Consider the following 14,187-nt stretch of genomic DNA (forward strand, 5'->3'; position numbering starts at 1 on the left):
AAAAACCCTACAAGTTAGGTATAAATTCACAGGAAAAAGATTCTTTGTCAGTTTGAACTCAATGATAATGAAAGTAATGGAAATTATTTACTGAGGAATGACCTCCTGTAACATACTGTAGACACCAAGTTAAATTAGCTCAGTCCTTTACTCAGGCATTAATTACAGAAGGGAAGACAGAAATATAAATAATTAAAATGCAGTGTGGCAATTCTTAATACAAGCAGGTACAACGTGTGATATTATATCATTTTCAATTATTTGCATTTTGGAAAGTTATATATGGAAAGGCCAACAATTTTAGAAATTTCTTCAAGTTTTCTGTAGTTTGGCCCCACCATTTCTCTCAATATCAAGTATAAACAGTTTGATAAAAGAATTCATACATGTAAATTAACATGTGTATGCACAAACACACACACACATTCAAGTTGGGAAGGCAAGGTTTAGCTTTTAATATAATGTGAATCATAATTAATAAATACTGAGTATTCAGATGATGTTGCCAAAGAATTCTTAGAGGAACAAACGGTAAAGTTTGGAATTACTAGAATTTGGGGGCTCAGAGAAGACCCACAATATTAATGCTCTGGGCTCTGAGGAGGGGCTACTGCCTGGCCACTGCTGATGTGTAGTAAGGCTGTTTCTGGAAGGGTAAGAGAAGCTGGAGCTAGGGAGAACTTGACAGTTAAGGACTAGCAAGAAATAGGAAGTTAACTGATCTCTACCTACTATCCATTCTTCTCCTAGTGTCTTCAGTTGGTCCAATCTAACTGGAATGGATCCTTGCTGAATGGTATTACGTAGCATGGATATGACATTATGTTAATCCATTTACCAGGTGGTGGATACGGGGGTTACTTCCACTTTTTAGCTATTATGGATAATGCTGCTATGGACATTTTCATACAAGTCTTTGTGTGGATATGTTTTCTCTTGGGTGGGTACGTCGGAGTAGAATTGCTGGGTCATAAGGTAAATTTGTGGTTAACATTTTTAGGAACCTGCCAGTCTCCCAAAGTGTCACACTATTTTATATTCCCACTAGCAATGTCCAAATATTGGTTTCTTCACTGTCTCACCCATTTATATTTTTTGTTTTAGTTATTTTGGTGGGTGTGTAAAAGTATTGCATTGTTGAATTTGCTTCCCTCTGATAACCAAGAAAGATTACATCATATTTATGGGCTACTTGGATGTTATCGTCTATGGAGTGCCTGTTTAAAATCTTTTGGCCATTTTTCTGTTGGGTTGTTTGCCTTTTTCCTAAGTTTTTATCTCTGGGTAGGTCTTCTGCAGATACATACAATGCAAGCCTCTTTTCTGTTCTGTGGCTTAGCCTCTTATTCTTGTATACATATTCTTAGATGAACAGAGCACATTAATTTTAATTAAGTCCTTCTTACCAGATTTTTCTCTTACAGTCAAAGGCTTTAATTTTCTTTTTAGGAAAACTTTGCTTACCCCAAGTTCATGAAGATATTGTTTTCTTTTTAAAAGCTTTATAGTTTTGTGTATTTTAGATTTACAATCCATTGGGTATTTATATTTGTTTATTGTGTGAGGTGGTTGTCAAGATTCATTTGATTTTCCATTATTTGCAATAAAATTTCTTGAAAAGACTACTTTTTCCTTTACTCCACTGCCGTGTATCAGTCATACATAAAGTGACTAAGTGTGGGTCCGTTTCAGGACTCTTCATTGTATTTGTCCGTCTGTGCCAATGTCAACTATCTTAACTGCTATAGTAGCTTTATCACAACTCTGGAAATCTGGTAGCCTAAGGCTCCCAGGTTTCTTATTTCAGATTACTTTGACCATTCCTGGTCCTGTGCATTTTATATAATTTTAGAATTAACTTATCAATTTCCATAAAATATCTGCTGGGATCATACTGACTCTTTAAATCAACTGACATCTTTACAATATCAAATCTTCAAACTCATTAACATGACATAATCTGTCACTTTTTTAGAACTTAATTTCTTTCAGTGATGTCTTAGTTTAAATATAGAGATCTTGCTTCTCATTTTATTTCTTCTTAGGTATTTGATAGTTTTCTATTTTGTAGATAGTATCCTTTAAATTTTTTAATTTTGTTTATTGCAGTTACATGTATATATAATTTTTATGTTGACAGTGCATCCAGCTGCTTTTCCAAATCTATTTACAATTTCTAAGTTTATTTTCAAATAATTGCATTTTTATTCCAATCCAAAATTTCAATCTTTTATTTAATCTTTTCATTTTTCTTAGTTTCCTTGGTTAATTGAACTGACTAGGACCTCCAGTACAATGAATAATAACTGGTGAGACTGAGAATATTTGGCTCATTCCTCATGTCAATATAGATTTTTAACAAATGTTTCTTACTCCTCACCTAAGTAAGATCCATTAGAAATAGTTTAAAATTCTCAGTAAAATTAAACTGATCTCTTCTACTCGAGTTGGTATGGGAGTTCCTTGGACCTTTGACACAAGATATGTTATTTTTCTAATGAAAAAGCATATAAGGAACTTTGAAAAAGCAGAATTTAAAAAGCCTCATGATAAGTTTGCCATTGTGTAACATACTGAAAGGAACTAAAGAATGATAAGGTATTCATTATACCCTTAACAAACTAGTTGGTGAAAAATAAAAGAGACAACTTATTTTTTCTTACCATAAGAAACTTGAAAGCACATCTCTTTTAATTCCCCTAACACCCATAAGAAGTGGCCATTATTTCTAATCAACAGATAGGAAGATGTAGACATAGACATGTTGAGTGAGCTGTTAAAGGTAAGTGGTAAGTGCTAAGTGGCAATTGAGTGTTACATTAAATGTATAATCTATATGTGCTATAGCCCCTGGCTGGTTTGGCTCAGTGGATTGAGCGTCGGCCTGCGAGCTAAGTGTCGCTGGTTCGATCTTCCAGTCAGGGCACATCAGAGAAGGAAAACTCTGATTCCAAAAAACCTCCGCTGCCTTGCGGCATACCTCTTCAGGGGAAAGGCTAAGGGAGTAAACCCCAACAGAAAATCCGGAGCCGGAGTCCCTAAGGCGGTTCGACGTTGTAGTCAACACCGGCAACTCCTGCGGCGCACCTGAAGCCAAGCTGTATTGACTCCGTCTTTCCCTTGGACCCTTCAGCTGCGAAGAGAGGGGGGGTCTGCTGCATGGGCAACAGCAGACCCTCCATATCACCCTGCCCAGGCTCTGTAGCTTCAGCTTCACTGGAGAGGACACTCCAGCGTCATCGCAAGATGTCGATTCAACACGGGAGGAGACAGATACTGTGTCACTCCCGAGTCGGACTGCACAGCCATTCTCGGCGGTGCAGATAGACTCTTAAGAAGCTACACCATCGTCTCTCGAGACGGACGGCTGCCGCCGCCGACGATATGTGCTATAGAAATCCTGAAAAACAGAAATAATCCGGATTAAGTAGTTAGAGCTGTCACATGAAAGTTATGGCTTGAACTGCATGCTTTGAATGAAGTAAAGAATTTAAATTTTTGGTAAAAAATCAGAATTTCAGGGTGGGAGAGGCATTATGTGTCAAACAGTGAAGGTGGGATGATTGTGGCCTCCATGTGCCAGTGTCCCAAAGTGACTGGTGGGGTAGTGGGAGAGAAAGCTGGATAGAAGGCTTAGAAGAAAAAAAAAAAAATGTGGTTTGATGAAAATGCTTTCTCACAAGATCTTCGGGATTTACTTAACCAGTCCCTCCTCTACCCCAATTAATTGTCTCCTTCCACATTATGCATACATTAGCTATATCAATTAATATTTATTGCCTACTAGGTGTAAGGTACAGTATGAGAAGCTGCACTAACATTTGTTCATGCTGTCATGTAACAAGCATGATTTTTACTTTTTTTACATGAAAGAAATAAAATGTAAGCATGCACATAAATACCCAAAGTTCTGAAAGGTTTGTCACGTTTAAAAAAAAAAAAAAAAAGCCCTCCCCCCATTTCTCACTTCCCCACTTTCTTTTAGCTATTTTATTTCCTTGTCACTAAATAAGGTATTCTTGATTTTTTTTTTAAACAATAAACACCTTTATTCCATGTGCTAAGATAGGAGGGAAGAGGATTTATTTGCCTTCCTAGGACTTGATTCTCCTTGGCTAGTACTCTGGCTCCTTAGTCTCTGGCACATGGCCATCTGCGTGGCCACATTGGCTTGGTCTTGGAGCAACGCATGCATAAAGTGTGTCGGCTGGAACTGCTCCTCTAGGAGACTGCTGATTGTGGCATTCTTTCTCTTCATTTTATTTCTTCTGAATGTTCTTTGATCGTTTTTTGTTTAAAATCTCTTCTCAGGTGTCAGTTTGGTCCCCTTCTTGTGGCCCAGGGGCAGTGCGAGGGACTCGTACCACTGTGAGTACGCTCTCAATGAGCACAGAGCAGTTCTTTACTCCGGGCTTGGTGTGGACCAGTTTGCTATTGGGTGCCTTGCAGACATCAATAATCCTTGTTTTGCATGTACAACACTAGGAGCTCCAGGAGAGGTTGCCCAGGTCCATCCGCAGGAACGGTTATTTCTTGTTGCCTCCCCACACACAGACTGTGTGTATGCATCAGCGGCCAATCTTAATGTTGGCAGCAGGGAGTCCCAGCTCATATTTTCACCTTTGTAGTGGGGCTTTCTCTAACCTCAGTCTTGTGGTGCTTGTGCCAGCTGTCCCGAGATGCCCATGGCTTGGCACAGGCTGGAAGAACTACTTGTTTTTAATTTGACTTTCCATTGTGGAAGATGAAGTTTAGATAACTACCTTATCTCCAAAACACCATGTCATCTCCCAATCAACCACTGTTCAGCTTACTTGTTCTTTTCTAATACAACATTTTGCTTTCCTGGAGTTAATAACCGCCAGTTTTTTGTTTGATTTCAATCTTAAAGTTTTTGCTTAGAAATATTATCATCACTGATTGAACCCTTGAAGCTTGAAGAACATCTCCTCCATCTACCTCTGATTTGGCCACAGAGGCAGTGAATACTTTAATATAAGCTCAGATTTATCTCTTACTCTTTCAACTTTCCCCTTCTTGGGAAAGGCTCTGTGGAAGGTAAAGATTTTCAGCCCTTGCACAACTAAAAATGTTTTCATTTTACCTCAGGTTTGATTAATGATTTATTTGGATCCAGAATTTTAGGTTGGAAATTTCCCTCAGAATTTTGAAGGTATTGCTTTTGTTGAAATTTGAAGCTATTCTGATTCTTACTCCTTGGTATATGACCTGCCCTTTTTCTTTGGAAACATAGCATATCTTCTCTTTGACTTGTGTCCCTGAAATTTCATCATGTGCTTTGGTGTAGGCTTTTGTTTCTTTTTCACCCAGTGTTCCTTCAGTTTAGAATCTGAAGTTCTTTAGTACTGGAAAAATTTATTGACATACTCTTATTGTTCCTTTCTTTTGGATCTCTGGGAGATGGACATACACTGGGCCCCCTGGGCTATTTTTTCCCTCCAATATTTCCATTTCTTTTTGCTTTTCTGAGGAATTTCCACTTTCCAAACCTCTGTTGAATAATTCAGGTATGCCATCATATTTTCTTAAGAGCTCTTTTTGTTTTGTATTTTTTAATAGTCCATTTTTATTGTTTTTCCATTGCCATTTATCCCTATACCCTCTTCCACCTCCACCCACCCTCACCACCATACTGTTGTCCATGTCTATGAATTTTTTGTTTTGCTCCATCCTTCCACCCCCCCGCCCCCACCCCCGAGCTCTCAGACTGCTCTGTATCTATGAGTCTGTTTCTATTTTGCCTGTTGGTTCAATTTGTTGATTAGATTCCAATATGAGTGAAATCATATGGTATTTGTCTTTTTCTGACTGGTTTATTTCACTTAGCATAGTGTTCTTCAGGTGTATTCCATGCCATCACAAAGGGTAAAGTCTTATTTTTTATGGCCAACTCGTATTCCATTGTGTAAATGTACCATAGCTGTTTTATTCACTCATCTACTGATGGACACTTGGGGACTTCCAAATCTTGGCTATTGTAAATGTTAATTTTTTGAGGTAACTCCATACTGCTTTCCACAGTAGCTGCACTATAATCTGCATTCCCACCGTCCTCATCAGCACTTGTTTGTTGATTTATTAGATGACAGCCATTCTGACAGGTGGGAGGTGATATCTCATTGTGGTTTTAATGTGTCTCTCTAATGATTAGGGACATTGAACATCTTTTCATATGTCTATTGGCCAAAGCTCCTTCTTTTAGTATCCTATTCTTGATTCATAGTTATAACATCTTTCTGAAGATAATTTTTTTTTTCTTGACAGTTTCATCTTGCACAGTCTGTGTCCTCTTAGATGCTTTTCTTCCTTTTTTTTTTTTATCTTTAATATTAGAGGCTTTCCTTAGATGTTTTATAACTCCTGGTTGTTTAATCATCTTTAATAGCATAGGACTAAAAGACTACCTGTAAGCTCTGGATGCATGGGGTTGTGGGGGCTTGTCAACTATGATTTTCACTTTAGTTATATAGTTGAGTAATTTTACTAGGACACCTCTGATGTCTGGATCTGTGTAGGTCTTTCCACTTGCACTGGCCAGAAAAGACTTCTGATATTGCTAGGACTGGATGATGGGGCTGCCAGGATTCAGTGAGAGAAGAAGGATGCTGGTCTTTGTATCTAGTATGTAAATATTTCCTGTTTTGAGTATGGTCCCCTGCCATCTATTATATCCAGTGTTCTTCAATCCAGAGGCCCCATTTAACATACCCCAAATAAGGTCACACACTCACTGAAATCATATCACATGTGCATTTTTAAAGGACAATACTTTATTTGCATAACATTTTATTGTTTGCATATTGCATAGTGAAAAGAACAGAGTCACAAGACTCATGGTCTGGCTCAACCACTAACTTGCCGTGTGATTTGGGTCTCTTAACCTTGCTAACTTCTTATATCCTCATTTGAAAATTGCTAAAGGCCAGATGAGACTGTTATACTATTTTCCTCTCAAGTAATTGCTCAAAATAAATCTGTAGTTTGCTATTGCCAATCTCCTGTTCATTATCTCAATGCTAACTAGCTGTCCTCAATGAATGCATTAAGACAACAGGTACCAATGTGACACTTTAATTTTGAATACTAACAATAGCAAAAGGGAAGCAAACTCAAAAATGGCCTTATTATTTCCTATTTTTAGAATGCTGGTTTTTATAATACTTTTTTATACTATCACATCAGGAATTCAATTTCGTTTAAATTTTTTTTCTTAAACCTACTCAAAATGAATACCTACATATGTGAAAAACCCAAGATTACATGTGTAGTTGCTTTATAGTTTTCCCTCTGGTATAATATATGTAAATTACTTATCATGGGCAGTTAAAGAGTTTCACCCCCTACATTAGGGATGATAATATATATGAAGATTAATTTCTTATGCATTAACCCTAATGTAAAAAAAAATCACAGGTATATTATACTGCTTGTCAAGAACACATACACATGGTAGTCACATCTAGACATACATCTCTCTTCTAACAATATTTCAACCATCATCAATATCTTCTGTATGACCCCCTAAAGCTATTTGTAGTTGAAAACACAATATTCCCTTTAAGGCAATTCTGGATAATATTGTTTTATAAAATATATGTGTTAAACAAAATTGCATGTATGTATCGAACCTCCAAACACACTGCCTTTAACCCCTCTTCTTACTCTTAAAAGGTAAACAAAATTTTTATACATTATAAAAAAATTTAAGCTGCTCTGCAACCCTCCTTTGCTACAAGTTAGATACATTACACCACTCCAGCAAGAGATTAATAAATAAGGATTAAATATTCTATTTTACAAAAAGATACAGAACGGCCAATGTAAAAGTGAAAGGCTTATTTGGTAATTTCTTTATAAAAGTATGTTCATTAAGAAGAAATAAAACATGGTATAAAATGAGAAAACTGTCACTAAATTTATCTATGAAGATAATCACATTGAGTTGTTATCTAAAAACATCATGGCACCCTTGTTACAAACATTATTTTTTTTTAAAGGACTAGGATTCCTGGAACTATAGGATTATTTATCTCATAGCTTTTATTAAGCAAACTTGATATAACCACCACACAGTGGCAAGAGATAAAACAGCTGTTTCCAGCTACAGAAAATATTGAATTCTACCTTAAAGTACAGATCATTTGAGATATAACCCATAACAGTCAAAGCAAATCATGGTGTAGTTGTGCTGAATTTCCTTAAGATATTTTTGCTTTCAGTGGAATATATTCATTTTCCTGTCATCCGAGATCAGCTTCTGTTGCTTAGTAACTATTTTCATGTCCAGCCAAGATGTAAAGATTGCTGTGTGCAGTAGGATTTTCTGTTGGCCTACTTTCCAAAACGACAACCCTGCAATTGAACAAACAAAAAAAAGTCTGTGTAAGAGTAAAAACAGAGATTACATGCTTCAAATACTAACATCAAACCAGGAAAGAATATCATTGTTTACATTCTCATAAGATTACATAAAGATCACAGCTGGACAGTCAAGTTCAGCTTTACATTTTATAGCTTAAAAATAAAACTGAGTAAGAATCGATTAACTTATGAATATAAGATATTGAAAACATTTCAGGACAGTCTCATCCTCTAATTCCAACTAAAAGCAAACTGGTTTATTCATATACCAATGAAAGCTATTAATAGCTTTAGAGTATACATTAAGAAGAAGGGAGTGAAAGAAGGGTAGAGGGAATAAAACAGGACTTCAAAGAGACACCTATTCAAACTGTTCTTCAAGATATTTGAGACTTCCAGCCAAGATGGAGGCTTAGACTGACAAGCTCTGTCTCCCTCCACAACTAAGTAGGAATACAACTACCTCAAAACTAAAGATAATCAGAAATTCCAGAAAATAAAACTATAGGGAAGCCCAACGTATGAAGTTATAAACCAGTGGTGCTCGTCTGGATGGGTAGGAGGGGCAAAACCGGAATTGGGATGGAAAGGTCAGGCTGTCCGTGGTAGCAGCGGGGATAGCGGCGGGACTGCAAGAAACACCAGGGGAACAATCCCAGCTGCAGTTGAGACCCGGCAGCTCGCGATTCCAACGCTGGGGAAGGCAGACCCCCCATTGCCTTGGTCTGTGAGGCCCAGAGGGCGTGTGGAAGGAGGCTCCCGGTCTCTCAGCAGAGATTAAGGGCGGGAATCCATCTTGGACCCCCGCCCCCACACAAAGCGCCAGAGTAGTGAAAAAGGTCGCCAGGTAGTGACGAATGCACAGGGTTCCGCCCCCTACAGCCCACCCAGGAAGCAAAGGTAAATAGAAAGCTGTCAGGATGAAGCAGACCATGAATGAAATCCCAGTGATGCAGCTCACCAGGCAGCAGATGAGGGACCTAACCGATGAGCAAACAGGAAATCTTTTTGAGGCTCAGTTCAGAGCTATAGTCATAAGGTGGCTTACAGAATTAACAAAAGATTTGAAACAAGACGGGGAAGGAATGAAAGCTAGTCACACTGAAACAAACGAAAACACATACGAGACAAGTGGTGAGGAAATGAAAACCAGAGATCAAATCAACAAATTGGAACACAGGGAAGGAACAAACAGTCAACCAGTGCAGAAAGAGGAAACAAAAATTGAGGAATACGAGGAGAGGCTCAGAAATCTGGGACAGATATAAGCGAACGAACATTCGAATTATAGGATTGCCAGAGGGCTAAGAAGAAGAACTAGAAATAGAAAAATTATGTGAAAAACTAATGAAGAAGAACTTCTCGAACTTGGGGAAGGAAATAGACTTACAGGTCCAGGAAACACAGAGAGTTCCAGAAAAACTGGACCCAGGGAGAACCACTCCAAGACACATAATCAAAATGAAATTGTCAAAAATTAAAGATAAAGAGAGAATCTTAAAAGCAGCAAAAGAGAAGAAAAGAATTATGTACAAAGGGGTCCCAATAACACTATCAGCTGATTTCTCAAAGGAGACCCTGCAGGCAAGAAATATTCAAAGTAATGAAAATCAAGAACCTACAGCCACGAATACTCTATCCAGCGAAACTGTCATTCAGAATAGAAGGGCAGAGAAAGTGCTTCCAGGACAAAGTAAAACTGAAGGAGTTCATTAGATCCAAACCACTGTTATATGAGATGTTAAAGGGACTGGTTTAGAAGAAGGAGGATCAAAACTATGAACATTAAAAAGAAAACTGCATCACAACCACCAACAACAGAAGCTAGGGAATTGAAACAAAGGCAAACTAAGTAGGTAATGAAAGTGGAAAAAGAATTTTAGGTATGGGGAACATACTGGGGGGAGGTCAGCAGGGAGGGGGAAGAGTGAAAGGGAGGGAGATGGTACAGGAATTAAGAAGTATAGTAGGGAATGGAGTAGACAGGAAGAGGTTGAGAAGAACTATATGCAGAACCAATGGACATGGACTAAAAGGGGGGGACAACTGCAGGGAGGGGTGTCATTGGGTGGAGGGGAGCAGAGGGAAAAGCAATTGGGACAACTGTAACAGTATAATCAATAAAACATATTTTAAAAAAAAGATATTTGAAAAAAATGTTAAAATAAAGTATGAAGTGGGGTCCAACTCCTTTGTCCATGAAACAAGGGCAGCGAAAGAGTTCAATCAAAGGATCAATACAAAGAAAAGTCAATAAAGTGCCATACACTGTAGTTGAGGGGTTTGAGAATAGAATAAAAAACAATGTGCCCATACAGAAAAAAAAGTAGCGAAGGGGGAAATTCATAAACACTTCATATTTTTCTAGTGTATGGGTTTTCTACAACTAGCATATTATTACTTTTGCAATAAAAACAATAAAAATATAGTATGTACTTTATATTATGTATTACAGAAAAGTAGGAGGTCAAAATAAAATGATCTATAATCCAACTGCCCAGAGTTAACTATTACTAATATTTTGACATACTTAGGTCTTTTTTTCTAGGCACTAATATCTATATTTAAATTCAGTTTAAAAAATTAAGAGAAAACAAAATATTATGTATCTTAAAATCAAAGAGATGCCCAAGTAAGATAATCAGACAAGGCAATGGTCTGGAAAAAAAAAAAAGTACTTAGGGCAAATACATGACAGAATGGAGAGAGACAAAATGAACAGTTGCAGAAGAAAATTCCAGGGGGAGGGGGATGGAAGGAAACAAGTAACTAAGAGAAATGGCTTGTGACGCCTGCCCTCTATTAAGCAGAATTCTCTCACACTTGTCCTGTTGAAGCACTACTTGCACCAGGATCACTGGATGATCCCTGATTCTTTAGTCAGTCCTTCCTGGAGAAGAGACTCCCATTTTAAAGTCTTTAACCAGGTGGTCCTCAAATTCTTTCTTTGTTTTTTGCAGGACCAATTACTAAGCTGCCATGCTCTGTGAGCCTACTCATTCTACTCACTAGTTGCCATTTTTCAAAAGATCATTTTTCTCTTTACAAAAGCCTCCTAAAAATTTTTATGAGGTCCTAACTCCACTTCTCCTTTCCTTAAGCGCCTAATATTTAAGCAATTATTTTGTGACCAGACTGAACTTGAAGACCAGAGGTTCTCAATCCTCGACTTAGGTCTAATGCATACAACTATAGTCAATTTTGCTGCAGTAACACTTTTTGGTGAGAAAATAGGAAGGAATGGATATTTTTATTGGTTGTAGAAGTAGACTATATAGGCTTTATGGAAAAACTACTAATTTTTTTCATAAGATGGCATAGTTCTGGAATTTGTCTTTCATTTTGAAGAGAGACCCATATAATTGCTCTTAGATTAACCTCAAACTGAGTTGGGTAGTTTCTGATATAAAAGCAAATGCCTGGGGGTACATATTCTGTTGGATTTAGACAGTAACAGTTAACAGAAGGTAACGTGCCAGGAAGAAATGATGAAGACAAAGGATCCTGAAATATGTTGTGGTACTAGGGACATAAACACCTATATTAATACATTTGGTCTTGGCTGAGTATAACTATCTCTAGACTCAAGGTCCTCACACTGACAAAAGATTGCTTAATGAACTAATTAAAATATTATTCTTTCAATAAAGTTGCTGAGAAATCCTTTAAGAGTTTTGTCTAACAGTATAATTAAGAACACAACCACCAAACTCCACAACAACCACACTATTTACCTGTCTGATCCTAGCAAGCGGAAAACTCTTGTTTCATCTGAAATCTCCTGGGTAACCTATGAGAGAAAATACCTATTAATACCTTAGTATCCTTATTACTTAAATAAGTAATTTAAAAATCATCCAGATGGAGCAATTATTAAACTATAATAATTTCTGTAAGACTCAATTCCTCAAATGAAATAAATTTCAGCAAGTATTTTTTGACCGCCTATTAGTAGATATAAAACAACATTTATGAAACATTTATTATGGGTCAGGCACTTTCACTAGAAGAACTCTTCGTATTATAATTTCCATATTACTGGTGGAAAAAAACAACAAAACTGAAGGCTCAGAAATGTTAAGTAACTTGCTGAAGATTATGTAACTGGTAGAACCAAGATCTGAACACAGGTTTGCTGGACTGCAGGGCCCCTGCTCTTTCCTGTATGTCACAGTGCAGACTTCAGCCGAGCTGCGGTGGACACTTCCATATGCCAGTGTCTTACGTCAGCATATCTGTGGTCCTCGGCTCTGTCTTCTGCAGAGCTGTAGAAGGCACTCAGCCAGGCCCAGGTACTATACTGAAAGGTGGGGAGTTTACACTTCCAGGGGCAAACCTTAATCAAGAGGGACAGCAGTGAGTGTCTAAATGCACCAGATCCCCCACCTTCTAATGAGTCAATTGTGAGGTGTATTGTACACTGTTCCTCGGTGGTCAGTACAGAATTAAGCCCTGGTTGCCCATAGTGAGGACCAGTCTATCACTGTGCTCTTCATTGGCTTTTTGCCCCTCTCCATCTCACTACATTCCTTACTCCGTCACTTGTGTTCTGGGATCTACTACCAAATAAACTACCTGCACTTGAGTCCTTAAGGCCAGCTTTTGGAGAAACCCGAACTATGACAGTGTGGGTATAAAATAAGTATAAAATAGTCTGTTATCAATGAATTTGTAATCTAGCTGGGAAGAAAGAATTAATAAACTTGAATCAGAAAATAAATTAGGTGCTATACTAGGTAGAGTTGATCTTCATAATATTAAGTTCAGAAATGTTCTAAACACTGTGGATTGGATTGAAATGGATCAATATTACTTTATTAGCATTACAGCAAGGCCCAAACTGAAGTGTGAGAACATACGGAGAAAGAAAGAAGCAAGGTGAGTTAAAAATAGGAAATAAAATCTGTCCTTCATACAGTGAAACAGCTATCTTCTATAGATTTCTAACTAGAGGAGTGAGACAATAACAGCAGCATCTAGGAAAATTAATATGACTGTAAGTAGGGCTACAGGCTTCATTAAATGCAGGCACTTGATGACGTTTAGTGACGGGTCAGTAACTAGATAAACTGACATACTCAAAGATGGCAAATTTATGTCATTTTCTTTTGGAAGCATTCTAATTCTTCATTCACATAAGAGGTAAAAATACTCAATTACATATGAGTAAGAGTGTCGATAAAACTACAGGTAATTCAAATAAAAGACTTTAAGTTTTAAAATAATTTCACATATTTGTGAGGCCATAGTATACAAGAATTATACAGGTATTCACACACATGGGAAATATCTATTCGTCTTGTCTTAACCATTAGGATTTATCTGTCAAGGTGGGAGCCCAAGTTCCCATCTCCTGCCTGAAATGTATCCTGATTATCTCAGCTAGGTGATTTTTGGAGACCCTTCAAATCCAGGCTATGCAAATCTAGGTAAGCTACTTAACCACTCTGTGTCTATACAAATGGAAATATGAACAGTACCTAACCATACTGAATTATGACCCCTTAAATAGCTAATATTTGTAAAGTGCCAGGAACACAAATGTTAACAGGGTTTGAAATTATTTACAATTATACTTTCCTATGCCTTACAGTGCTATAATAATAGTGTGTTGCATGTATTTGGTACTCAATAAATATTTACTGAGTTAATTTCTTAGATTTCCCTTAGTCCTGTGATTTAATACATACCAGTTTAGAATTTTAAAAATAATATTTAAAAAAGCTATATACTTCTATATTATGCAAAAGGATTATTAAATTTAGAAAAGTGTAGCAAGCTTAGCAACCATACTTAAAGTTACAA

At 37.3% G+C, this 14,187-nt stretch overlaps 1 protein-coding gene across 2 annotated transcripts in view; it reads right to left on the bottom strand.

The window, feature by feature from the left end:
* Positions 1-6,757: 6,757 nt before the first annotated feature.
* MAP4K5 (mitogen-activated protein kinase kinase kinase kinase 5) overlaps positions 6,758-14,187 on the bottom strand; it is a 96,388-nt gene continuing 88,958 nt past the window's right edge. For both annotated transcript variants that reach the window (XM_090270848.1, XM_090270847.1), the window contains exons 31-32: positions 12,117-12,172; positions 6,758-8,373 (exon numbers count right to left, since the gene is read on the bottom strand). In XM_090270848.1, coding sequence (XP_090126974.1) covers positions 8,286-8,373; positions 12,117-12,172 — 144 coding nt within the window. In that variant the 3' untranslated portion in view covers positions 6,758-8,285. The remainder of the gene's footprint in view (positions 8,374-12,116; positions 12,173-14,187) is intronic.

The sequence above is a fragment of the Furipterus horrens genome, unplaced genomic scaffold (assembly GCF_987537825.1).
Source record: "Furipterus horrens unplaced genomic scaffold, mFurHor1.1.pri manual_scaffold_3, whole genome shotgun sequence".
Taxonomy (NCBI): Eukaryota; Metazoa; Chordata; class Mammalia; order Chiroptera; family Furipteridae; genus Furipterus; species Furipterus horrens.